Below are 24504 nucleotides of genomic sequence, written 5' to 3' on the forward strand. Positions count from 1 at the left end.
GGTCTGCAAAACCCCTAGGTACTTTTTAAAACGTTTTCTGGTTTGGTTTCGCAACAGTGCAACCGTGAGGGATCGCAGTTGTGCCCGGGGCTCTAGGCTCTAGTCTTGCGGCCATTCCCGCCTCCTTGAACGTCAAACGCAAAATCTAAGGCAGCAGAAGCCCGGCTTTGGACAGGGTGAACTGGGGGCGGGGTCTGGGCGTCTCGCTCCACCCCGGGCAGGGTAAGAGGGGGAAGTTCCGCCCCTCAGCCCCGCCTCCTCGACGACTGCCCCGCCCCCTTCCTGCCCGACGACGGGGGAGGGGGCTGGAAGGCAGGCCTGCGGTTGTGAGGCTGGCTTGATGGCCATGCCTTTCTCGCTGCGCTCCCCTCTGTTCTTGGACGTGGTCGTGGGTGTGGTGGGCACCCTGTCTTTCCTGCTGGACTTGGCCGCCGACCTGTGGACCGTCGTCCAATACTGGCGCGGTGGCCTTTACCTGTGGGCCGCGCTGGTGGTGGCGCTGATGGTCGTCGCCTCGGTGCTGCTGCAGCTCTTCAGCTGGGTCTGGATGACCACCGACCCCACCGAGCTGCACAAGTCAATACCCTCGCGTCGTTTCCTGACGCTACTACATGTGATGCAGCTCGGCTATCTGTACAGGTGAGTGCCCTGGCCCGTCGAGGAAAGGAACGTGGGTTGACAGCCGTCAGAGCCAAGTCCAGTGAGAAAGTCCCTGCTATAATGTGGACCCAGAGAGAAGAGTGTTTCTTAATTTTTATTAGTTTAATTTTAATTTAGTTTATTTATTTATTTATTTTCGAGGCAGGGTTGCTCTGCGTAGCTCTGGTTGTCCTGGAACTCGCGCTGTAGACCAGGCTGGCTTCAAACTCAGATCTGCCTGCCTTTAAAGGCGTGGACCACCTTGTGTGACTTTTTTTTTTAATTTTTATTGTGACTAGGCTCTTGAGTGATCACTGACCTCTCTGGTCTCGGTTTACTCGGTGTCTAGCTGGGATGGCAATAGTTGCTACTGGTGTTCTCAACAGAATAAAGGCACATTATATATATTCCGTATATATATACGGAATAAATGTCCGTAAATTGTCCTGGCACAGCTAGCTTCATGCCTTTCCTGGGCAGCAGCTCCAACTTCCAGGACAGTGCCCCCTTCCCTTTCTTTCTTATTTTTGTCCTTTTCTGTGAACATTTGCCTCCCCATCAGAGAATGAAGAAGGCAGAGATGGGTTCTGCTTTACTCATTGTCCCTGGCGCCAGCCAGGGCTGGACACAGAAAATATGTGTGGATTGTGTGTATTTTTCTGAACTGGGCAGGACCCAGGTTCAGCCAGAAGTGACAAGTGAGCAAGTGAGGACAGCAAGAAAGTTCCTGGCACAGTGCTGGCCTGTTGACTTTTTTTTTTTAAATCATGAATAAGCCCTTAGGTGAGATGAGAGAAAGTAAAATCAAGGAGTCAGGGTCAGGCGATGGAAGGCAGGGCTTCATGATGTGGTGTGGGTTGGGTTGGGTGACTGGATGCAGAATCTGTTGTGGAATTAATTCCCCTCAGATCTTTGCAAAGCTGCTTTCAGCTTCCAGCAGTGGGGTGGCGGACTTTGCCGGAGGGAGTATGAGGACAGCCCAGATGGGTGTGAAGGACAGGCCAGAGAGGGCATCCGATCCCCTGGAGCTGGAGTTAAGAGGTGCACCACCTTGTGCGGTCCTCGGCGAGAGCAGAGGCTGTGATGGATGAGCTGCTACGCCATCTCAGGCCCCTTGCTTGCTTTTCAATTCCATTTCCCATCTCTAAGACGGGGCCTTGGTGAATTGGGTTAAACTAGGAACCACGCCTGACCAGCAAGCATGGCAGTTGTATGTCCCCAACTTTAAGGATGAGGAAACAGGTTCTGTTAGGTTAGGTGGCTTGTCTGAGGTTCCATAGCAGTTCAGTGACAGCTAGTATTGAAGCCTACCTCCATGCACTCAGTGGTCGAAAATGGAGGGACTTCCAGAACACTGACCTGACCCATTAGGTATCTGTGTGTTCTGCCTAGGTGCCTGCACGGGCTGCAGCAGGGACTGTCCTTGTTGCATCAGGAGCTGCCCTCTGAGAGTGACATGGCCTATACAGACTTCCTGTCTCTGGATATCAGCATGCTGCGGCTCTTCGAGAGTTTCTTGGAGGCAACACCACAGCTCACACTGGTGCTGGCTATCGTGCTGAAGAGTGGCCAAGCTGAATACTACCAGTGTGAGTGCTGGGCCAGTGACAACCCCTTTGGTGCCCCTCAGTGTTGGCAGTGTCCTCACTCTTAGGTGGACAGAAAGAAAGCAGGGAGACAGAGCATTAGATAGTGGATCTGGATTCTGATCTAAAGTCATTCAAGCTGCATGGAGTTAGAAAAGTGACTCAAACTATCAGTTTATCCTCATCTGAGCATTGGGCATAACAAATGAAACTACCTTGTGGAGGAATGAGCAGATTAAATGTGGGGAATGCATATAGAGCCAGGGCCTTGCACATTAAATGTGTGCATACGTTTGTGTGTGTTTGCGGGTGCATGTGTGTATATGCAGAAAGCAGAGGTCAGTGTCAGGTGTATTTCGCAATTGCTCTCCATCTTTTATTTTTGAGACAGGTTCTCACTATATAGACCAGGCTGGTCTCAAACTCACAGAATTCCCCTGCTTTTTTCTCCCCGGTACTGTACTTTTTATTACTTTGATGATAATAAATAAAATCTATAGGTTATCTGACACATAATGATAGGTTTGTTAGGTAATGGACATTTTATTGAGCACTGCTTCAACCTGCGTGGGTTGGGGAGTGACCCAACTGGCAACTGGAATAAAGAAACAGGCACCCAAAAATGCTGAGCTTGGGTGGGCCTCGGGCTCTGAAGCAGCGACACAGTGCATCTGAAGTTTCAGTGAATACTGATTCTAGCTAAAGGCCAGCTGCTTTTTAATGTGTGTACTAAGACTGGGCTCTTTGCCGTTCCCATGGGCCTGAAGCATGGGGGTATGTGACATGGTCCACTCAGGACCTCACCTGCTCCCCACAGAGAACCTTCAGACACTCAGGTTTGTTCTTTGTCTGTCACTGAGGTGGGGACACAGCAGAACAAGATACACAGAGCCTCCACCCAGCCTGTAAAACAAATAGTTACACTAGGTGTACTGAGTGAATGCAAGAGTCAGGTGGCAGAGGCTCACAGGGCCCCATAAACCCTCAGAGACATCTGGACAGTGAGGAGCCTTGGGAGGGACTTCTTCAAGACCAAAGACCCAGCCTGGGACTAAGCAATGCTCTACCTCACATCGGATTGATAGCCCAGGGCTCCTCCCCCTTTCTGTTTCCCATCCCTGCATACCTCAAGGTCCTCTGCAGCATCTCCCCAAGGAACCTGCCTCGTCATCACTCCCATGGGACCTGGGAGAACCCCTTGCTTAAGAGAGGTGCCGAAAGGTGCTCATTTTCAGCACCTGGTAGGTACATGGCGTTTCCTTGAGGTCAGAGCCAGGCGGAGATGGTCTACACTGTGGGTTGAGCATGAGGAGACAGGCTTTTCTCAACTTTTAATTGAGCAAACATCCATTTATTTATTTATTTATTTATTCTTCCTTGCTTTGAATTTTCTTTTTTTTTTTCAATTTTTATTTTTCCATTCAATTATTTACACTTCCTTCTCTCCTCCCAATCCCCTCTTGCTCCCCCACACCTTCTCCCCCCTACAGGGGGAGGGAGGACAGGTCTAGGGAGCTGTTATCCATATAGACTAGGGTCCCAAAAAGCCAGAACATGCTGTAAAAACAAGTCCCAGTGCCTTTATCAATGGCTTCTCAGTCAGCCCCCACTGTCAGCCACAATCAGAGTCCGGCTTGATCACATGCTTATTCAGACTCGGTCCAGCTGGATTTGGTGAGCTCCCATTAGAACAGGCACACTGCCTCAGTTGATGGACCAACCCTTCATGGTCCTGACTTCCTTGCTCATCTTCTCCCTCCTTCTGCCTTTCAACTGGACCTTGGGAGCTCAGTCCGTTGGTCTGCTGAGGATCTCTGTCTCTATCTCCATCGCCGGACAACTGAGCAGACATTATGTTCCACATATTGGACCACCTGGGGAGCCCAGGGGAACCAAATCAGTTTTCTACCTTCCAGGAGCTCAAAGATAGAAAACAGGCTGGGCGGTGGTGGCACACGCCTTTAATGCCAGCACTCAGGAGGCAGAGGCAGGCGGAGATCTGAATTCAAGGCCAGTCTGGTCTACAGAGTGAGTTCTAGGATAGCTAGGGCTGTACAGAAAAACCCTGTCTCGAAAACAAAACTGGCAACTGCTATGTTAATGGGGTGGGTGGAATGTTACAGGGACCTCTGGCTGCAAAATGAGGTCTAGAAGGGCAACCCCAGAAGTTATTCAAGCTGGGGTTTGCAGGGTGAGTAGCCTCGGTAGGCAAGAGATGGGGCTAGCTACAGATTTGATACCAGGCCACAGGTGAGTTCTGGGCATAGTAGGCTCTCAGTAAACTTCTGTTGAGTGAGGACGCACAGGGCATGCCCATGCCACTCCCTCCTTGGAGGCCCAGATGCTTCCAGTTCAGGGTAGGCACTTCAGAGGTAGGATAGGACCCCTATCCTAAACTGGATCTTGGAAAGTCAGGATAACAGACCAGACTGTACATTGGAGGAGAGTAAGGATGGGTTGGGAGGTAGGCCATTGCTCCCAGTCCTGAGGACTGCTGCAGAAGGCCTACTGCTACTCCATGAGATCTGTCTACTTTCTGACATGGAGAAAGGGGGTGCTGGAACTGCTAATTTCATTCCCAGACTCTGGGAATGGAAGGGTGACAGAACCTAGACGAGGCTTAGGGCGAAGGCACAGGAGTGCCGAATACCAAGTGGAGTCTAGGTCACACACCTCCCATCCATATGCTACCAGGGTAGCATTTGAAAGCAGAGTCCTCTCTCTTCTGTTGGAACTTAACTGGGTGTCCTCCTTCTCCAATTGTCTCCTGAACAACTTGGGGTTTCTAGGACCTACTTCAGGGTTTTTTCCAGAGTTCCTGTGAGCCCTGGGGGTTGCCAGGCAGGCTGCACTCAAGGCTGACTTGTTTCTTCTTGCTCTTGGTAGGGTTTGCCATCGGCTCAGCATTCCTGGGCATCTCGTGGGCACTCGTGGACTACCACCGGTCCCTGCGTACTTGCCTTCCCTCTAAGTCTCGCCTGGGCTGGAGCTCATCTGCCGTCTACTTCCTGTGGAACCTGCTGATGCTGTGTCCCCGAATCTTTGCGGTCGCCCTGTTCTCAGCTCTCTTCCCCCAATATCTGGCCCTGCATTTCTTCAGTCTTTGGCTGGTGCTGTTGTTCTGGATCTGGCTTCAAGGCACACAATTTATGCCAAACCCCAACTTTGAGTGGCTGTACCGTGTGACGGTGGCACTCATCCTTTATTTCTCCTGGTTCAACGTGGCTGGGGGCCGCACCCGAGGCCGGTCCGTCATCCACTTGGTCTTCATTATCACTGACAGTATTTTGCTGGTCTGCACCTGGGTGACACATAGCACCTGTCTGCCCAGCGGGACCTTCTTGCCAACATTGTTGATTATAGGAGGAGCCTGCTTCCTCCTGGGACTGGTTTTGCGGCTGATCTACTACCTCTGGCTGCACCCTAGCTGCAAATGGGAGCTTCCTGACCGCGTGGATGGGGCTCGAAGTCTCCTTCCTAAACCTAAGCTGCTTTATAACAGGCGCGCCACTCAGTTAGCACATAACTTCTTTACCAAGATCAAAGAGGAGAATACTTCTCTGGCAGAGGTTGGAGACATGGAAGAAGCCCTTTGAGGTAGGGTCTGACTCAGCCAGTGAGGAAGATATGGAGAGCTGCTTTCTCTTTCTTACCCACCAAGGCCTCACGTTGCCATTCTTACATCTCAGGTAACTGGTGGAGGTATCCTGTCTCCTGGGTTTCCCGGCCTGCTCTAGGAGGTCCTGGAGTTCTGGGGATGTTCTCAAGAAGTCTTCCCTACCCCCACCCCATCCATTCACGTCAATCAACAAATGTTGAGAGCACTTTATATTCCGGGAGCATCATTCTGACTGTTGAACTGGCTGCCGCCCTACCTTCTTTCCCTGCCCACTTGAACAAATCTGATTTCAAAGACCAGAGGCCAGTGACGACCCTGCCAGCCCCTCCAGTGTTGCGATGCAGCAGTCTCTACTCTGGCTCTTGGGCCACCTTTAAAGCAAGTGCCTCACGGACCTGTGGTCTAGGCCATGCACGACCCGCTGAGTATTTTACATACTACCTCAGTCTGTGAAAGGAAGAGAACATGTGCGCATGTATTTAACAGTATTATTAAAACCGTGTAATATTTCCCAAACCAGTATGTACCATTAAATACAATCTGTCAGCCTTTCTATTATGGACAGGTGGCAGGGACCTGGAACCCCTTAAAACTGGTACAGACTCCTGGAATAGAGATATGGGCTGACTTAGTTATGACTTTGTAATGAATATCTAAATTGTTCCAGTATAATAAAAACTTGGGAGGCAGAAATTGAGATAAAGACCTGATAAACCCAAGGACAGTGGAGAGTCAACTGGCTGACCCTCTCTCCACGTTTTCCCCAAATTGCCTCCCTGGAAATCCTCTCTTCCTGTCCTCTCTAGCATATCTCTTCAGTCCTTCAAGAATTCTATGGCAAATCGCTGACTCCATCCTTTGATCTGAGGTGACTTTATTGGCACAGTGGAAGGGTTATACCAACAATTCTCCCGCAACAATCCCCATTTCAGTTGGTAGAGCATGGGACTCTTATTCCCGGGGTTGTGGATTCGAGCCCCATGTTGGATGGCAAATTGTAGCTAGCCTTTCTCTGTCCCACCAGTTAGTTAGTTCCCAAATAATGACAGAGACTTATTATGAAAGCTTGGCCTTAGCTTGAGTTTGTCCCACTAGCTGTTGTAACTTAACCCATTTATACTAACCTATGTTTTGCCTTGTGGCCTTTTACCCCTTTTACCTTTCATTCTATATGCCTGATTCCCTCCATGCTTTGTTGGCACGTCAGGTACCTAGATGCATCTCCTGTTTCCTCTCTCTCTGCCTAGAAGTCCTGCCTATACCTCTTATCTAGCTATTGGCCATTCAGCTCTTTATTAAACCAATCAAGCAATGTATCTTCAGTGTACAAATATCCCACAATGTGACTGAATTTTGCTTTCTAAGATGCAGTAGCTGGTGAGCCCAAGTGGGCTGCTCATCTGGCAGACAGAACTCACACTTGGGCAGACTCTAGTGCTTTCCCCTAGCAGCTCTGCTACCGGGCCTGAAGAGTAGCATCTCATCTTTAGGACTAGGAGGTGAGTTTGAGGGGCTGGGTGGAGGTGAAGCCGTGGAATCCTCCGTGGGTAAGAGGTGAAGAGACACATCTTAGGATGTGGATGACAGTTCTGGGGAGATGGAGCGTTCTGTTCTGGTTCCAGTTCTACCAGCCACTTATTGGTGTGGAGGTAAAATAGTGTGACCAAAACTCACTCTGGGTAGTTCACAACGGCCTGTAACTCTGGCTCCAGGTGATTCAACATCCTTCTTTGGCCTTTGCACATGCATATATACAGGCACACACTCAAAAAAATTTTTAGAAAATTGAAAAAAAGGAAGTACAAGTTATTACACTGGCCTTGCTTTTAGTCAGTCTATCCTAAAGATGATGACCTTGAACACATCTTTCTTCTGCTTCAGCCTCCCAACTACTGGGATTACAGGTGTACACTACCACACACAAAGCTCTTTATTCCGAAAGAATTTAAAATTATATCAGCGGCATTCCATGTGATTAGAAAATGTCCTTGAGCCAGGTGATGATGCATGTCTTTAATCCCAGCACTCAAGAGGCAGCGGCAGGAGGATCTTTGTGAGTCTGAGGCCAGATTGGTCTACAGAGGGAGTTCCTGGTCATTTGAGACAAGGTTCCACATGTAGATTAGGCTAGCCCAAACTCTTAACAATTTTGCCTCTGCTTCTGGGAAGTCTGTAGTCTGGTGAGACAGGGACTAGAACAAAGGAGCCAGAGGTGGAAGAGCAGGTTCCAGTGCGGAGCTCAAGGTAGTTCTGCCAACCACTTACTGGCGTGGCAGTAGAATAGTGTGATCTTGCCTCTGCTTCTGAGGATTACAGACAAGAACACCATACCTGACCAGTAACTTTAAAAAAAAATAATTTATATTTCACGTGCATGTATGTCTGTGTGAGGGTTTCAAATCCCCTGAAGCTGGATTTACAGGCAGTTAGGAGCTGCTACATGGGTGCTGGAAACTGAACCTGGGTCCTCTGGAAGAGCCGAGAGTGCATGTAACTGCAAAGCCATCTCTCCAGCCCCTGACCAAGAACTTTTAAATAAGAAACTTGTTTTAGAAAAAACCATTTTAAGATTTACATGTCCCTAGGCAGCCAGGGCTACACAAAGAAACCAAAAAGAAAAAAGAAAAAGGTTTACATGTCACAGAGGGTTTGTGGGAGAAGTGTTTTGTTAGGAGGAGATGGAGATGTTTGCTCTTGGGATCTGGGGGGCACTCAACACTTAGACCTGTGTTTTTCACCAAGCAGGGCACAGACAACAGCTAACAGACCACTAACCAGGGTACGAGATGTCATCACACTCCTGAGAAAATTCACCTGTGATCTGATGCTTCTGATCCTCAAAATGATAAACAAATCCTATTCACTTCACTGTAATAAAAGTCTTCTCGGCTGTTTTCTAAGACAGTAACGGCCACTCAGACCAGTGTGAAGGACTGGAGAAAAACTGGTTGATATGACATGCGATCAGGTCGGTTAAAGAGTTCGTGTGAGTTTGTTTTACTGGCTTGCAGCTTATGCTCAGCACAGACTGACTTCTCTTTAGTAAAGTTCAGCATGCTTGACAGCTCATGAAACCTACTTCATTTCCACATCTTAAAAAGCAGTGCATTCTAGAAACAATTGAAATAAAAATAAAAACTTCTTGTTTTCCAATGTATACCAAATGATCACTTTTTGTATGTATGAAATTAATGACCAGTTATTGAAAGGGTGACATCTTTCTTAATGAAGCCCTGGTTAGGAACCTGCATGGCTCAGCAACTGGACTAACCATATTTAAAAAGACAAATGAGAAAACTAAATAGAAAATAAAAATTTTATTTTTTTCAAGTTTATAAGATAGTTCCCATTACATATAACATTATGATCAAGGACTCTATAGCCACAAATGCCCACAGTCACATAAATATATCCAACCCAACCGATGCCTTTTCCTGCTGAAGAGGCATCTGAAGTCCAGAGGGAGAGTGGTGATCCAAGTAGAAATGGTCCTTAATGGGATGGCTCCGCTCAGTGTGCTAGGAGGCAGCCAGGAAGCCTTGCTTGCTAGAGCTGACTTAGGGTAGAGGGAGGACAGGTGGCCTGTGAACAGAGCTGGGACACATGCAGATTTTTGCCTCTGGTGGATAAGATATTTGACCTCAGAATTCCAACTTGGTATGTACAATAAGTCTGTCTGGATAGTTTTAGCTTCTTGAAGATGAAGATCAGGTTAGCAGCAAGGAACATAAACGTACTCAAGAAGGGCCTCTGCTACACCCTGGAGAGGAGTGAAGGAAGGCCCAAGCTTGCCACCTGGGGGCTAGCCTATACTCCAGGAGGTCAGTCCCCCCATGCTTTGCCTGGTGCTCTTGTCAACTGTGACTCCCAAAGTAGTGTCTGGAAGTGCCACACGCTTGCAACTGCAATATGTCAATCAGATTCTAGTTGGAGCTGCGAAGGTTGAATTGGTGTGAATCGCAAACAAGCTGTGCCAAGTCTCTTGGGATGCTAGATCTGACACCCAACTTGTACAGAAGACAGAACACCCCCAAATTAAAAGCCCAAATAGGCACCTAAATTCTGGAGCAGGGATCCACTCTCCCGGACATCACCAGCTGTCCCAGGGGCACTGGACAGGGTGATGCTAAGGCACAGTCAGTTTTACATTCGAAAGTCACCTCATATCCCAGGACATTGCTGCACCTCCACAGACACTCTTAGAATTAGCCCACACCATGAGATGTCCAGACTAACCCTTCAGAACACTGAATCCAGCAGGGAAGGATGCACCAGCGATTACTCAGGGTGCTCTGTCCAGTAAAGACGGCCTCTTTTTAATGAAACGACCCAGTTGCAGCTCCAAGTTCCAACAGCTTTTGAGTTTTAAAAGAAATTTTATTTTCTGAGTGTTTTCTTGCATGTATGTAAGTGCTTGGTGCCAGAAGAGGGCATTAGATCCTCTGGAACTATAGTTATAGATGTTGTGAGCAGTCCTGTGGGCGCTCACACCCTGACCTCTATACCAGCCGCCACTGTTATTAAATAGCAAGCCGTCTTTCTAGTACCAACAGTTCCTAATGCTGCCAGCTCATTTTCCTACCCAAGCCTTTTTGGGAGGGAGGGAAAGTCAATGCCAAGGGCAGCAGGCAGCTCCTGGATGCTCCTTTTGGTGGAGACACAAATACACCCCTGCTTCCTGTCTGCCCTGACAGGGTAGTTGCTGCCAGAGCAGAGGCTCCTCAGCTCATTATCTCCTTGCTTCTCTTGGCCAAGTCCAAATTCTTTTTGTAAAGAGAGCTAAATTGGGCAGGCAGGGCAAGATGAAAAGAGATTCCACGATACATTCTAAGAATGAAGAGTTTCCCCTTAAGTGTTCATGGTATGACCTGTGTGCAGAAGGCTGTGTGTCACCACCTGACAGTCTTAAAAGCCTGAAGTCAGCAGGTGGCCTTTGTCCAGGACAAGAAACTACACTGGCAACGAGGGACGGGTTGAGGCTTCAAAGTAAAACGTATCCTCGAGTTTTCTATGATGAACCAAGAAAAAAGGCCGGGCAGTGTTGGGATGGTGGTGCTCAATGTAGCCTAGGAAAGTTAGGCTTCGATGCCACCTCTTTGTTCCCACCCCCATCTGAAAACAAAGCCAAATGAGTGACTAAAATGGAACACCAACCTCACTTCCTGTCTGAGTCCCTTCCTCAACTGCTGCTCTCAGAAGTACCGTCCAACAGTTCTGAAGGTGGTGTGCCAGCCTTTCTGCTGCTGTCCGGTAGCCTGGCATTAAGAGGGACCTTGGCCCTGTGCTGCAGCATTTCTGGGGATAGTGACTGTAGCAGTGGTTGGTCAAGGACCCCTGAGGAGCAGAGTAACACATTTCCTCAACTCTAGGGAAGGTTCCCCCAATCAAGCAGGTACCCATATTGGTCCTCAGGGGACAGTGCCTTCAAACAAAACAAAACCACAATAACAAAAACAAAGTCAAAAAACAAAACCCAGCTGGACTTGAAGGCTGGGACTAGGCCCAGGTTCTCCTCCAAAGCATCTGGGGCAAGCTGACAGGGCCCTTGCAACTAGCTCAGAGTTCCATTTTCAGGCATTTAAGTCAAGAGAGTATTTTTGGCCTGGTTTCCCACTTCAGCATGGCATCTAAGAAATGATGAGTATTTCATGGGAAATTGGGTTGTGGTTCTAGCAATCTGTTCTCTATTCCCAGACACAGATCTGGGCAAATATAAGTTTGGATAACTGCATGTAAGTGCAGGGCAAAGGAAACAGGTGTAGCCTGCTCTGAAGACTTTTTGACTTTACCTGAGTGGGCAGGGGCTGGCCAGAGCTGCATGGAGAGAAATGGATTTGAGATAGAGCAGGGAGTGTGAACCCAACATTTGATGACTGAGCTGGGAGCTGCTCTGCAGGAGGAGCACTAGGAAGACTCCTACCTCAGGAGTCAAGGATGAAATTCCTAAGGACCCCGAGTCCCTTCTCTCCGATTTGGAGGGTGAGCCTTCTGGGACACAGTCTCTAAATTATGACTAAAGGTGTAGATTTATTGTTTATGGGAAGGAGTTTCCGGGGTTGTGACTTTTGGTTACAGATGAAGAAGGACTAGTAAGGAGACAGAGGCTTACAGGATGGGAGACGCCAAAGTCTAAAGTTTGTAAGTGACCAGGGGCCTAAGACAGTGAGGAGCCTCCTGGAAAGCAGAGTCCTGGGCCACTAAAGGGTGCTGCTGACACAGAGAGGTATTTCAGACATTTCCATTACCACTGTCACGGAAACTTTACACACCGCTTTCTTCATAGAGTGGGGGAGGAGTGCTTCAGAGACCAGACCCTCAGCTATAAAAGTAACATACCCATTAACTGGGAGAGGACTTCTACATCTAAGATTACAGGAGATGTTCTCATGGGACGCATTTTCCGTCAGCATGATCAGGAGGAGCTCCCAGTCTGTCCATGCACCAAAGGTGCAACTGTGCCCCAAGCATTGCCTTTTCTCGCTCTTCTTTCTTGAATGAAACAGAACTAAAGCATAGTAGCAGCATCAAGTCTGCTGATCCATCCAGCCACCTCCTGCTGGACTATGGATGGGGCCGCGGCTTGCTCTTAGCAAAAACTGCAATTGGTTCTGATTGTGTTCTCGCCAGCATTCCACGGAGAGAGAGAAAGAGCACAAGAGAAGGGGGAGAGGCGCTGAGACACAGACAGACAGGAGAGAAGGGTCTCAGAGGGCTCTGGCCTGACTCCTGTCGGAGGTAAAAGAAGCTCACAAGGAAGGAAGGCTCTACGTTCCAGTTCTCAGAGGAAGTCAAGCTCTAAAGCCTGGTGCAGGGACACCAGGTCTCCATGGTTTGTGATCCTCCAGAAGGGCATGTTGTGCTGGAAGAGAAGAAGAAAGGCTAATTAGCCCAACTTCTGGGACCTAACTTACACCCCCTCCTCCACAGATGTCTCCTTGAGGCTCTTGGAAACCCATCTATCCTTGTGTCAGAACTTTGTATAGTACAGGACACAGAAATATGAGGAATCTGTATAAGATTTCAATGCTACCTATGCTTTTTATAAGAGATACCTGTCCTAGTTTTTAAGGTTTTCAGGATCAAATAAAATGGTGATAAGAAATTAGTATTTCTTTTTTTTTTAATTTATTTATTTATTATGTATACAACATTCTGCCTCCATGTATGCCTGCAGGCCAGAAGAGGGCGCCAGATCTCATCATCACGGTTGTGAGCCACTATGTGGTTGCTAGGAATTGAATTCAGGACCTCTGGAAGAGCAGCCAGTGCTCTTAACCATTGAGCCATCTCCCCAGCCCCCAGAAATTAGTATTTCTCAATGTAGTATCAAATGCCTGTGATCCTAGCACTTGGGAGGCCGAGGTAGGAGGATTACAAGATTGATGCCAGGGACTGGGGAGACGGCTCAGCAGTCAAGGGCACTGGCTGTTCTTCCAGAGGACCCAGGTTCAATTCCCAGCACTCACGTGGCAGCTCACAATTGTTTATAACTCCAGTTCCAGGGGACCTGACACCCTCACACCAATGCAAATAAAATGAAAGAAAAAAAAAAAAAGGTTGAGGTCAGTGTGAGCGACACAGCAGACCCTGTTACTACTAACAGGCTGGAAAGGAAGCTGCTTTGCAGGTGGTCAGTTTCCTGCAAGCTTTTGCTCTAACAGGCTCAAATGCTTCCCATGTCCAAGATACAGGATGTTATGGCACCAGACTTGTACCAAGTACCACCATATGCTGTTCTGGAAGGATTATTCAAGTGCAGAAAACCATGTTCTGTGAAGTAGAAGTGGATCACTTTCTCTGACCATCCTTTTTGGCTACCCAACAGTAAAGTTGTTAGCAGACAGCAGAGGAGGAGGACAGCAGAACTAGATGACGGCATTCTGTCCAATGAAAAGAAGGACACTGACAGCTTGGATGGCCCCATGGTATGCGGCTTGGGAATCAGTTCCCTTTTCCTTTGGGTATGTTCATGCAAGGACTAGTTTTCTTCCAGACAGAAAGAAAGATGTTGCATAAAGCACTCAGACTTTTTTGGTTTTTCGAGACAGGGTTTCTCTGTTTAGGTCTGGCTATCCTGGAACATGTTCTGTAGACCAGGCTGGCCTCGAACTCACAAGAGATCCGCCTGTCTCTGCCTCCTGAGTGCTGGGATTAAAGGCGTGTAACAACACCACCTGGCACACTCAGACATTTTTAATCAATATATTCTGTTTTTCTTTCTCATGTTGAGGACTGGCTACTAGGACTTTTACACCCTGGGCTCCTGGAGAATGTATTTCCTAGTAGATTGCAGACCTTAGCTTAGGGGTGACCTCTGCGACTGCTCAAGCGCTTCTCTTCCCTACTACTTCTCCAGACTGAGAAGCCACTGATGTTTTTCCCAAAGGGAGACTGAGCAGTACTGGAGAACCAAAGCTTCGATGGTTAACACGGAAAAGCTCTATCAAGTTCTATGAATTGCTCTATCAAGTGGCAAATGATAACATGGAATAATGATGCCAACTGATTGTCAATCACATAGTTCACTAAAGTTGCTATGATTTCTATGAACTGGGTGAAGAAAATCAGGGCAGTCCTAGTTGGTAAGCCATGGTTCTAAATCTAAAAAGAAAAGAAACAAAGGCTAAGGAGAGAACTTTCATAGCCCTCAGAGACGGCTGAGTGGCAGGGAGGAAAGGACAGAGGAGAACTTAACAAATTACAGGAAAAACTCTACCTGGGAAAAAAATGACCCTTTTCTTAAAGAAAAGCGAGGAAGGACAATATATACTACAAATACACAATAGTTGTAAAGATTTTTCAGTTTTACCATTTTTCTCCCCTACCCCCTTTTTGACAGTCTCATGCATCCTGTGAACTATGTAGCCAAGGATGCCCTTTCAACCTCCTGCTTACACTTCACAAGTGCTGCCATTACAGGCAAGCTCCATCCTGGCTATACAGTGCTGAGGACTGAATCTGGGTTCTGTGCGGCTAGGCAGCAGTCTGCCAAGTTAGGTATATCCTCAGCCTTTGCTCCCTCCTTCACTTACAGTCCCACCGCAGCCACACATGCTCCATATCCTCTTCCTCCTCCAGATGTAGGGATTACGATGCGCACCACTGTACGGGCTCCACTGCACAGTTTTTCTAACTGCTTCATAACCACCACATAGCTGATTTCTTATTTTCTTTCTACAGTTACCTGTTTGGCTGCGATTTCTTCATCTCGTCCATCTCCAATCACTACATATGTGACTTTCTTCCCAAACCTTGACACAATTCTCTCAAAGCAGCTCTCCTTACCTGTAGGAAAAACACATCTCCTGTTAGTCTTCCCTAGCTTTCTCAATACTGAAGGTAAGGACTGCTGCTCCACTCACCTGCCATGCTAGCAGCCTGTGCAGACTACTCGGGTTGGAACAGAGCCAGAGCTTCAGGAGCCCCTCTGCCCAAACAAAGTCAAAGAGTGCCATTCCCAAAACAACTCACTCTAACCCTCACAACAACTACCTAGAAACAGGACAAGGAGCCTAGGATGAACAAGCTGTAACCACCTCCACCTCTCTTGTGTATTTCCCATACTTTTGAGCTTACAAAGCACCCACCTCTTTCACTGAACCGCCATTCCCAGCTTTACAGACTACCATAGGTTTAGTGTCTCACCAGATCACATGCCAGCAGCTAGACTTAGCTTGATCTCGACTCCAAATTCAGGCTATGGCCACGGTCTACGGCAACTGCTCTTTTTAGACTCCATGATTTTTTCCCTCCCCCGAGACAGGGTTTCTCTGTATAACAACTCTAGCTGTCCTGAAACTCAGAGACCTGCCTGCCTCTTCCTCCCAAGTCCTGGGAGTGTGTGCCACTACTGCCCAGCTTCCATATTTTTTTTTTATTGATTAAATCTGTTCTTAGAGAATTTCACGTGTATAATAATGTTCTGATTACTCTCAGCCGTGCCTGTCATCTCCTTCCCACCTCTGTGACGCCCCCTTTCAAAGTCCCTTTCCCACATTCATGTCTTTTTGTTTTGTGTCCCACGGGTTTGTGACCAAGAGCTGAGAGCTATCCACTGGAGCCTGGTAGGCTTCTTTATTCTGCTCCATTAACCTCATTTTTAATTCCTGTCAGATCCAGTGATCTAACACTCTTCCGAAAGACCCTGGAATGCCACCTGCAGGAAAGTAGTCATGATACCTGTAAATATGACACTCCTAACCAAGCAGCACCTCAGTGGTGTCCTGGTGCAGACACTGGTCTGCTCTGGATCTCACTCTCAGCTTCTTCCTTAAGAGACAAGGCTTTTTGGGTGTATGTGGTGTTTTTGGTGCTTACTTCACCGTGGAGGTCCAGCCTGACTCTCCTCTGCAGCATGCAGTTGTTGCTGAATGAATGCTTTTGACTGTATATTAACTTACCATAAGACTCAGAGAGCCACTATACTGAGCCCAATTCGAATAAACTATTAGATAATCCAATATTCAAATAATTAAACTAATCCTTTCTATTTTGGGTATGTATCTGTATGTGTCTGACAGATCTGTGCACATGCACATGGAAGTCTGAGGTAGACCTCAATTGTCATTCCTTAGGAGCTATAAATGCCTTGTTCTATGAGACAGGGTCTCTCACTGCTTAGATTCCTCTGCCTGGCCAGCCAGCCCCAAGGATCCTGTCTCTGCCTCCCCACTGCTTGGATCACAAGTGTCTGTCATCATATCCATTACATGTGGGCTGGGGACAAATTCAGGTTTTCAGGCTTATGTGGCAAGTACTTTACCAAATGAGCTCTCCTAGCCCAAAACTTTTATTTTTCTCTTTTCTTGTTTTATGATGCTGGCGACCAAACCCAGGGGTGAATGCTAGTCAATCATTCTGTCAATTAACTACAACCCCAGCCCTGAATTCTTTTTTAAGTTAGCATATAAAATGATGGGTTTCATTATGCCATTTTCATATATGTTATAAATAAATTAAGATTTATTCACATGAGTACAGGTGATTGCAGAGATCAGAGATACTGAATTCAGGTCCTCTGCAAGAACAAGTGCTCTTAACTGCTGAGCCCTCTCCAGCTAAAACACTTTTATTTATCAGTCTATTTATCAGTTGTATGTGTGTGTACACCTATGTTCCATGGTATGAAGGTGAAGATCACAGAACAACTATGGAGTTGATTCTCTCCTAAGGATTGAGCCCAGGCCATCAGACTTGGTAGCAGATTCTAACCTAGTCAGGTAGCGGGTCTCAATAACAGATTTTCAGCCAGAATAAAAAAATAAATAAACAAATGAAGAAAGAAATGTTGTGGAAGAAAGGAGCTTACTAGTTTAGTTCTGCTTTCTTGAGCGAACATGGTACCTGCTAAGCCTCAACCTTCTTATTGGAAGACTGCTGGATGGCAAACAACATTTGTACTGTGTAGCAGAACTGGCAGGAACACAGCCCCAGTGGAAGTTTCCGAGAGGCCAATGGGAGAATGACATACCGATTTTGGTAGCACTGTAGATGTTTTCAATAGGGAATATTTCTCCTAGTCCATACAGGAGAACCTTGGCCAGGGCTGGAACCAGCTGTGTGGTAGTGATCAGAACATTCACACAGTTCTTTCTAGGAGGAAGAAAAAGGAAAAGAAAATGGCGAAACTGAAGCAACCTAAGAACAAGAATTCAAATGGGTCAGCTCTTCAGGGTCTGACTTAAAAGGAACCTCAAAGATCTGGACACTGCTGATCAATGCATTGTCAATGTTATATTACTCTTCTTCTTTTTTTCCCCGAGACAGGGTTTCTCTATATAGCACTGGCTGTCTTGGAACTCACTCTGTAGACTAGGCTGGCCTCAAATTCAGATATCTGCCTGCCTCTGCCTTCTGTGTGCTGTGTTACCATGCCCAACTCAATTATTACTCTTATTCAGATTTTATTTTCTAGACGAAAGGGCAGAGGGGCCAGTGGGATGGTGTGATGCTAGGAATCGAACCTGGGTCCTCTGCTAGGGCAGTAAATGCTCCCAACCACTGAGCCTCTCCATCCTCACCCCCAGCTCTGGCCAATGCTTTCACTGCATTGTTAGCTATCAGCACTAAGTCTTCTTGTTCTGGATACTACACTCTAGAAGACAAGTGCACAGAGGAGAGCTTTCATTTGTGCTCTGTTCAGTGGAAATGCACACAATTCATGTTCTCTTTGCTTGTCACTCAGTAATACACAAAGATTCCTTAGGTCTTTACCTCCCGTGAATTTCTATCCTCAGTGTGGCTTTTTTTTTGTCCCCCAAATTATAGACATGAGGAAGAAAGGAGCAACAGGATACTGGTACATGCTATGGCTGCATTTATTTTCCATCCTAGGCTTCAAGGTTAAATCTCCTTAATCATCTGCATGTCTGCATGTATACCTACATGCCAGAAGAGGGAGCCAGATCTCACTGTAGATGGTTGTGAGACACCATGCAGTTGCTGGGAATTGAACTCAGGACCTCTGGAAGTGCTAACCTTCATATTTTTTTTTTAAGTTACACTTATTGTGTATGTAGAACTAACACCATTAGACTTTGTAGCAAACACATATTTACCCCTTAATGGTTCCCTTAATAAATTTTTTTTTTTTTTGTTCCAAGACAGGGTTTCTTTGTGGCTGTCCTGGAACTCACTCTGCAGACCACAATGGCTTCTAACTCACAGAGATCCTCCTGTCTTTGCCTCCCAAGTGCTGGAATTAAAGGTGTGCACTGCCGCGACCACCACTCAGTCCCTTAATCTTATTGCATTATTTCTCCCCTTTTTCTTTCTTGAGACAGTCTCAAGAAGCCCAGACTGCCCTCATACTATACAGCTAAGGATGGCCTTGAACTAAGTACTGATCCTCCAGCCTACATTTCTCAAGGCCTGGAGTCACAGGTGTGCATCACTATGCCTTTCCAGAGACCTGTTCATTGAAATTCTGCTTGCTTTTTTTGTTTTCCCCAAGACAAGGTTTTTTTTTTCTGTTGTTGTTGTTGTTGTTTTTTTGTGTAGCCTTAGCTGTCCTGTAACTCACTGGCCCCAACCTCAAAGATCTGCCAGCCTCTGCCTTCTGCATGCTGGGATTAAAGGAGTGCATCACCATTGCCAGCTCATTTGAGCCTTCTAATCCCTGTCCCTAAACTCCATTTTAGGGGATGGCCTAGCTTGGACTAGGGATAGGAAGCAGTGTGTCCTTGAGAGGATAAGATGCAAAGGAAACATTTCCTTACCTAGACTGGATGAGAAGCAAGGACTTTAGCGCAGTTCCTAACCAGGAATCCGTTAGAACTTCGATCTCTGCTCTCAGTCTCTGCAGTGCTTCCTTCCTCTGCGGGCTGAGGAGGCCTTCAGAGAAAAGCAGACACATTTGTTATCTGACAACATCAACTTGCTATGATGGTCAATTTGATAGTCAGCATGATGGGATTTGGAATCGCCATGGAACCAAATTTTGGTCATATGTGTGAGGGATCACCAGAATCAGGCTACTGAGTAGGAAGACCCACCCTACATGTAGATGGGCTGGGGTCCTGGACTGAATACAAAGGAGAAAGCAGCTGAGCACAAGTGCTCTTTGCTCTGGTTCCTGACTGTGGACCTGATGGCCAGCCGCCCTCTCCTACTGCCACTGTGACACAAAATAAAGCCTTCCTTCTAGACCATGCTTATCAGGTGCTGTGCTGCAGACCAGGAGCCAATATACTTGCTATACAAAGAAGCAACTCTCCCATGAGCCCCTGAGGTTATACAGTCCTCATGATTTAGAAAACTTTGAGAATGGTACTACTCCAATGTGACTCCTCACCAAATTGTTTTCTTCCCTATGGGCACACCATAACAGGATCAGTTGACATAAGCGACATAGTGAGGTGTTGTACAAGCTTCCCTGCACAGGAACATGCCGGGGCGAAGAACCAATCCCCTGCAGGATATTTACATCTGAAACAACTACAGCTGACAGCAGACAACACATTGCACTAGGACACTAGATTTACTGGGCATAAAACATAACAGATCTCATATAGGAACCCACTGTCAGACACTCTGAGTTACAAAATTCAAAGAGCAAGTGTGACTCAGAATTATAAAAAGCCCTGTATTACAGGGAGGTATTACTTTTTTTTTTTAGACAGTCTTGGTATGTAACCCTGGCTAGCCTGGAACTTACTATGTAGACCAGACGGGCCTTGAACTCAGAGATCCACATGCCTCAGCCTCCCTAGTGTTGGCATTAAATGTATGTGACACATGTCTGGCTGGTACCACTTTTTATATGTTCTCCCAAGCAGGTTCAGGTGTGCTGTATCATTTTCTCCAGGAATTGAGGTCTAGTCAGTAGGCAGGAAAGGATCAGACACTTAGGCTTGGGGGAGGGGAGGATCTGAAAAAAGAAATTAGGTTCCTGAGAGCTAGAAGCCCATGACTTTGTCTGTTTGCTATCAGAAGGCTGTCACAGGATGACCCAACTCAACTTCAAAGCCCCATCTCTGCTTTCAGTCAGACTGTGGGTAACATGGCAGAATGTTCTCCTGTGTAATCCACACAAGTCCTAAACTTCATGCAGCACTGTGTGCAGTCTTTTTTGAGGGTGAGGGCTCATAGTTTTAACTATTTTCTTATAAGAGCACATCGTTAGTAAACGAATGACAAGATTGGAAAGTGCATTGACCTCAAGTCAGGGAATGTAGCCAGCCTACTAATTTGCTCTATATGCTATGCTTGCCTCTATGATGGATGCTAATTTCTCAATTGTCAAATGAGGTATTTAGAATAGATTTCTATAGTGATATTTTATTTGTGTTTTAATAAAGCTTGCCTGAAGATCAGAGTGCAAAGCTAGTTACACTAGTCAGCCATACAGGTCAGGCAGTGGAGGTACACACCTTTAATCCCAGCAGCTACACTAGTTAGCCATAGAGGCCAGGTGGGTGGCGCACTAGAGAGGAACAGGAGGAGACAGGAGCTCAGGGTCTCAGTCTGCAGTCACACTGAGGTCAGGATGGCCTAGTCTTGGTATAGGTAAGAACTCTCTAGTGGTTGGCTGCTTTGCTTTTCTGATCTTCAGTTTGACCCCCAACATCCTTTTCTGGGTTTTTATTATTTGCGCTACAGATTTCTAATGTCTCTTCCATTTTGAATGATCCATGACAAATTAGTTCCAAATAACAGAATTTTAGGTACACTGTCACCTACAACATTTCTGGGCAGATAAAATTCCCAAGGCCTTACGAACACTGCCACTATGACCCTGGACCTATTTCTCAGCCAGTGCAATAACTATTTGAGTTGCCATGATGAGTGTAGATATTTGTTATTCAAACTATGGCAGTCTATTAATTAGTACCAACAGTGGCTGTAACTCATTAAAAATTGTGCATCAAATATGATATATTGAGGTGGCTATAGTAGGGCATGCCTAGCCCTACTCAGTACTTGGGAGCAAGTTCAAGGACAGGACAGACTGTGCTAACAAGACTGTCTCAACAACCTACCAACAAACCAACCAACCAAATAATAATCTGTGGAACGTAGTATGATTTAGATTTTACCTATTCTCCAAAAGCTAATGTAATGCAGGCTTGTTCTCACTGAAGGTGCTTTAATGTGATATTAGGAACCAAGCTACCTTCACTTCCTCCTCCCTTTCTCTGCTGCAATGAGATGACCAGCCTCTCCCTGCCATAATGTTCTGGTTAGCCACAAGTTCAAGATAACAGGTCCAAATGACCAATAAAATAAATAATAAATCTTTCGTCCTGTTAAACTGATCATTTCAGGTATTTTGTCATAGGAAGGGAAGTCGACTAATAGCACATTTTCTTTAAAAAGATACTTGTCTAAAGAAAACAGCATAATCGTTCAAAGTTACATTAAGAGGACTTAGGAATGTAGAACTTCTACTTAAATCCCACATTCAAATAGCCATCAAGGGTGCAGAGCCGTTAACTATCATCTCCCATTCTTTTTTTGCTTTTTATGGAGACATGGTTTCTCTGTAGCATTGGAGCCTGTCCTGGAACTAGCTCTTGTAGACCAGGCTGGTCTCGAACTCAGAGAGATCCACTTGCCTGTGCCTCTGGAGTGCTAGGATTAAAGGCGTGCGCCACCACCGTCTGGTTCCATTCTTTTTTTTTTTTTTTTTTTTTCTTGAAAGAAGATTTCTCTGTGTAATAGCCCTGGCTATGCTGGTAGATCTGTGTGGATCTACCTGCCTCTGCCTCTTGAGTGCTGGGATTAAAGATGTGCACCACCACTGCCTGGTTTGTGTTTTTTTATTGTTGTTGCTTAAAATACAGAATTAATATGGCATAAATTCCTAAGAATTAATTAAGTTGCAAGGTGGATTAAGGGCACTCTCAGAAACGAATGCAGGAAACCATTAAGAAACAGATTCAGGGGCTGGAGAGAGGCTCAGAGGTTAAGAGCACTGACTGCTCTTCCAGAAGCCCTGAGTTCAATTCCCAGCAACCACATGGTAGCTCACAACCATCTGTAATGAGATCTGGTGCCCTCTTCTGGCATGCAAGCATACATGGAAGGAATGTTGTATACATAATAAATAAATAAACCTTAAAAAAAAAAAAACAGATTCAGACCGGCTGTCCACACTTACCACCCACGTTGCTTTTATGTTTGTCATAGATTTCTCTCACTTTTCGGTAGCGGAAGGCCAGCTTCCTCATCCAGTCCACACCTCCCTGAACACCCACAGATGAACCGTGACCACTGCCTCCTGAACCACTGAAACCATCCGTTGAGAAACTATAGTTGCTGCAGAGAGAGTGGGGATATGAAAATTAAAATCCATACCTATAGGGCATGAGGTTAAATGTTACCTGAGATTCTGTGCCCTGTTCCCTTGTCTAATAAACAAAGCTAAAGCTAATACTTTAAAACTCTTCTCATGGATATTGGTTCTTGGATTTTTTTTTTTTTTTTTTTGGAAAAGCTTCATGTAGCCTACACTAGTTTCAAGTAGCTAGGTCGCTGAGGGTGGACTTACACTCCTGATCCTTCTGTCTCTCCCTTCCAAGGGCTAGAACACCAGGTATGCACCACTATGCATGTCCAGTCTCTCCTGACCTTCTCAGGACAAAATGATGGTGATCACTGAGAGGAAAGTAAACTAAGCACCAGCACCCCATAGAGGCTGACTGTTTTCATTGATGACAGAATACTACACAGTGTGGGGAAAAAGCAGAGTATACAACTATGTAAATATAATTACAGCTATGTAAAAAGGAGAAACAGAACTGCCATGGTGGCTGACATCTGTAATTCTAGCGTTTGGGAGACTGAATCTGGAGGTGCATACATGGAAGGTCAGATGGGCTACATAGCAAGTTCTGGAGCAGCACAGGTTAGATTTTTTTCAAAAAAACCAAGCATGTCAAAACAGCGCTCAATACATTAAATAAAGCTGCCAAGAAGCCAAGACATGGTGGCACATTGTACCATACTAGGCTTTTTCTTTTTGGTCACCAACCAGCTCCTAAATCATGACCCAGAGACTTATTAGTTTTGAATGCTTAGCCTAGCTTAGGCACATTTCTGGTCAGGTTTTTAAACTTAGCCTGTTTCTCTTTATCTCCTTTCGCCTCGGGACTTATTACTTCCTTCCTTCTGTACCTCTTACTTTCACTGCCTCTCTGTCTCTGGTTGGACCGCCGAGGGCGTCTCCCTCAGTTCTCCTCCTCCTTTCTTCCGAGCCTAGATTTCTCCTCTTATTTATTCTCTTTGCTTCCTAGCCCTGCCTATCCTTCACCAACCTAACTACCGGTCATTCAGTTTATTAGACGAATCAGGTGCTGTAGGCAAGGCGAAACAAAAATGTAACACATCTTTTCTTAATTAAACAAATGGAACATAAACAAAAGTAACAAACCTTTACACAGCTGAAGTAATATTCTGCAGCATGAACAAATATAACACATTTACCTAGTTAAAATAAAATTCTACAACAGCATATGCCTTTAATCCCAGCAAGAGGCAGTTGGATCTCAGTTCCAGAACAGCCTGGTTTATAGAGCAAGTTCCAGGACAACCAGAGCTATATAGAAAAACCCTGTCTCAAAAAATTAATAAAAAAACAAAGCTGCTAAGGAAATAGCAATAATATATTAGGAAATTGGATCATTCACACATAAAAGAAAACAAACAATAATATATAAGCAAACAAGCTATAAACAGCTTGACAGGAGGCTTCCAAGAGACAAATGAAATCTCAGCCATTAAGGCACAACACATGAGTAGCTGCTGTCTGCGAGAGAGGGTTTCCTCTTTAGTTCTACATGGACAGGTGTGTCTAGCTCTGCTGTGCCATTAGGAAATTATAGATGAGCCAGGTGTGGTGGTGGTACACACTTTAAGTCCCAGCACTCGGCAGGTAGAGGCAGGCAGATCTCTGAGTTCGAGGCCAACCTGGCTTACAGAGTAAGTTCCAGGACAGTCAGGACTACACAAAGAAACCCTGTCTTGAAAAACAAACAAACACCAAACATAGATGAAATGCTTAATTTTAGGGAAGACACAGGAAAGAACATTTTACCTATGAAAAGGGATAAAACATTAAAACAAATTAACATGAAAAGATAGGATAGTCTTTTCTTCTAAAGTCTTTAAATGTTTGGGTGCCTTTTAGACAAGATCACTGGGTCGAGGCCACTGGAATGG

General features: G+C 46.0%; 2 protein-coding genes across 6 annotated transcripts in view; one reads left to right on the top strand and one right to left on the bottom strand.

The window, feature by feature from the left end:
- The first annotated feature begins 2 nt into the window (after positions 1-2).
- Xkr8 (XK related 8) lies at positions 3-9001 on the top strand. 2 transcript variants are annotated; one of them, XR_007231913.3, is made up of 4 exons: positions 3-639; positions 2032-2228; positions 5112-7343; positions 8590-9001. XR_007231913.3 is itself a non-coding variant. In XM_048434147.3 (4 exons), exons 1-3 carry the CDS (start codon positions 341-343, stop codon positions 5819-5821), a joined length of 1206 nt encoding a protein of 401 aa, XP_048290104.3. In that variant the 5' UTR covers positions 3-340; the 3' UTR covers position 5822; positions 5915-6360. The 2 variants fall into 2 exon arrangements, 1 of the variants encoding a protein (XP_048290104.3); XM_048434147.3 differs by lacking the exon at positions 8590-9001 and having other exon boundaries at positions 5112-5822; positions 5915-6360.
- Positions 9002-9146: 145 nt separating this feature from the next.
- Eya3 (EYA transcriptional coactivator and phosphatase 3) overlaps positions 9147-24504 on the bottom strand; it is a 101235-nt gene continuing 85877 nt past the window's right edge. For all 4 annotated transcript variants that reach the window (XM_048434139.3, XM_048434142.3, XM_048434140.3 and 1 more), the window contains 5 exons: positions 22445-22602; positions 19062-19176; positions 17315-17436; positions 15029-15129; positions 9147-12703 (listed from right to left, as the gene is read on the bottom strand). In XM_048434139.3, the coding sequence (XP_048290096.2) occupies positions 12623-12703; positions 15029-15129; positions 17315-17436; positions 19062-19176; positions 22445-22602 (577 nt within the window). In that variant the 3' untranslated portion in view covers positions 9147-12622. The remainder of the gene's footprint in view (positions 12704-15028; positions 15130-17314; positions 17437-19061; positions 19177-22444; positions 22603-24504) is intronic.

This window comes from Myodes glareolus, chromosome 3, assembly GCF_982192425.1.
Source record: "Myodes glareolus chromosome 3, mMyoGla1.1, whole genome shotgun sequence".
NCBI classification, from domain to species: Eukaryota; Metazoa; Chordata; class Mammalia; order Rodentia; family Cricetidae; genus Myodes; species Myodes glareolus.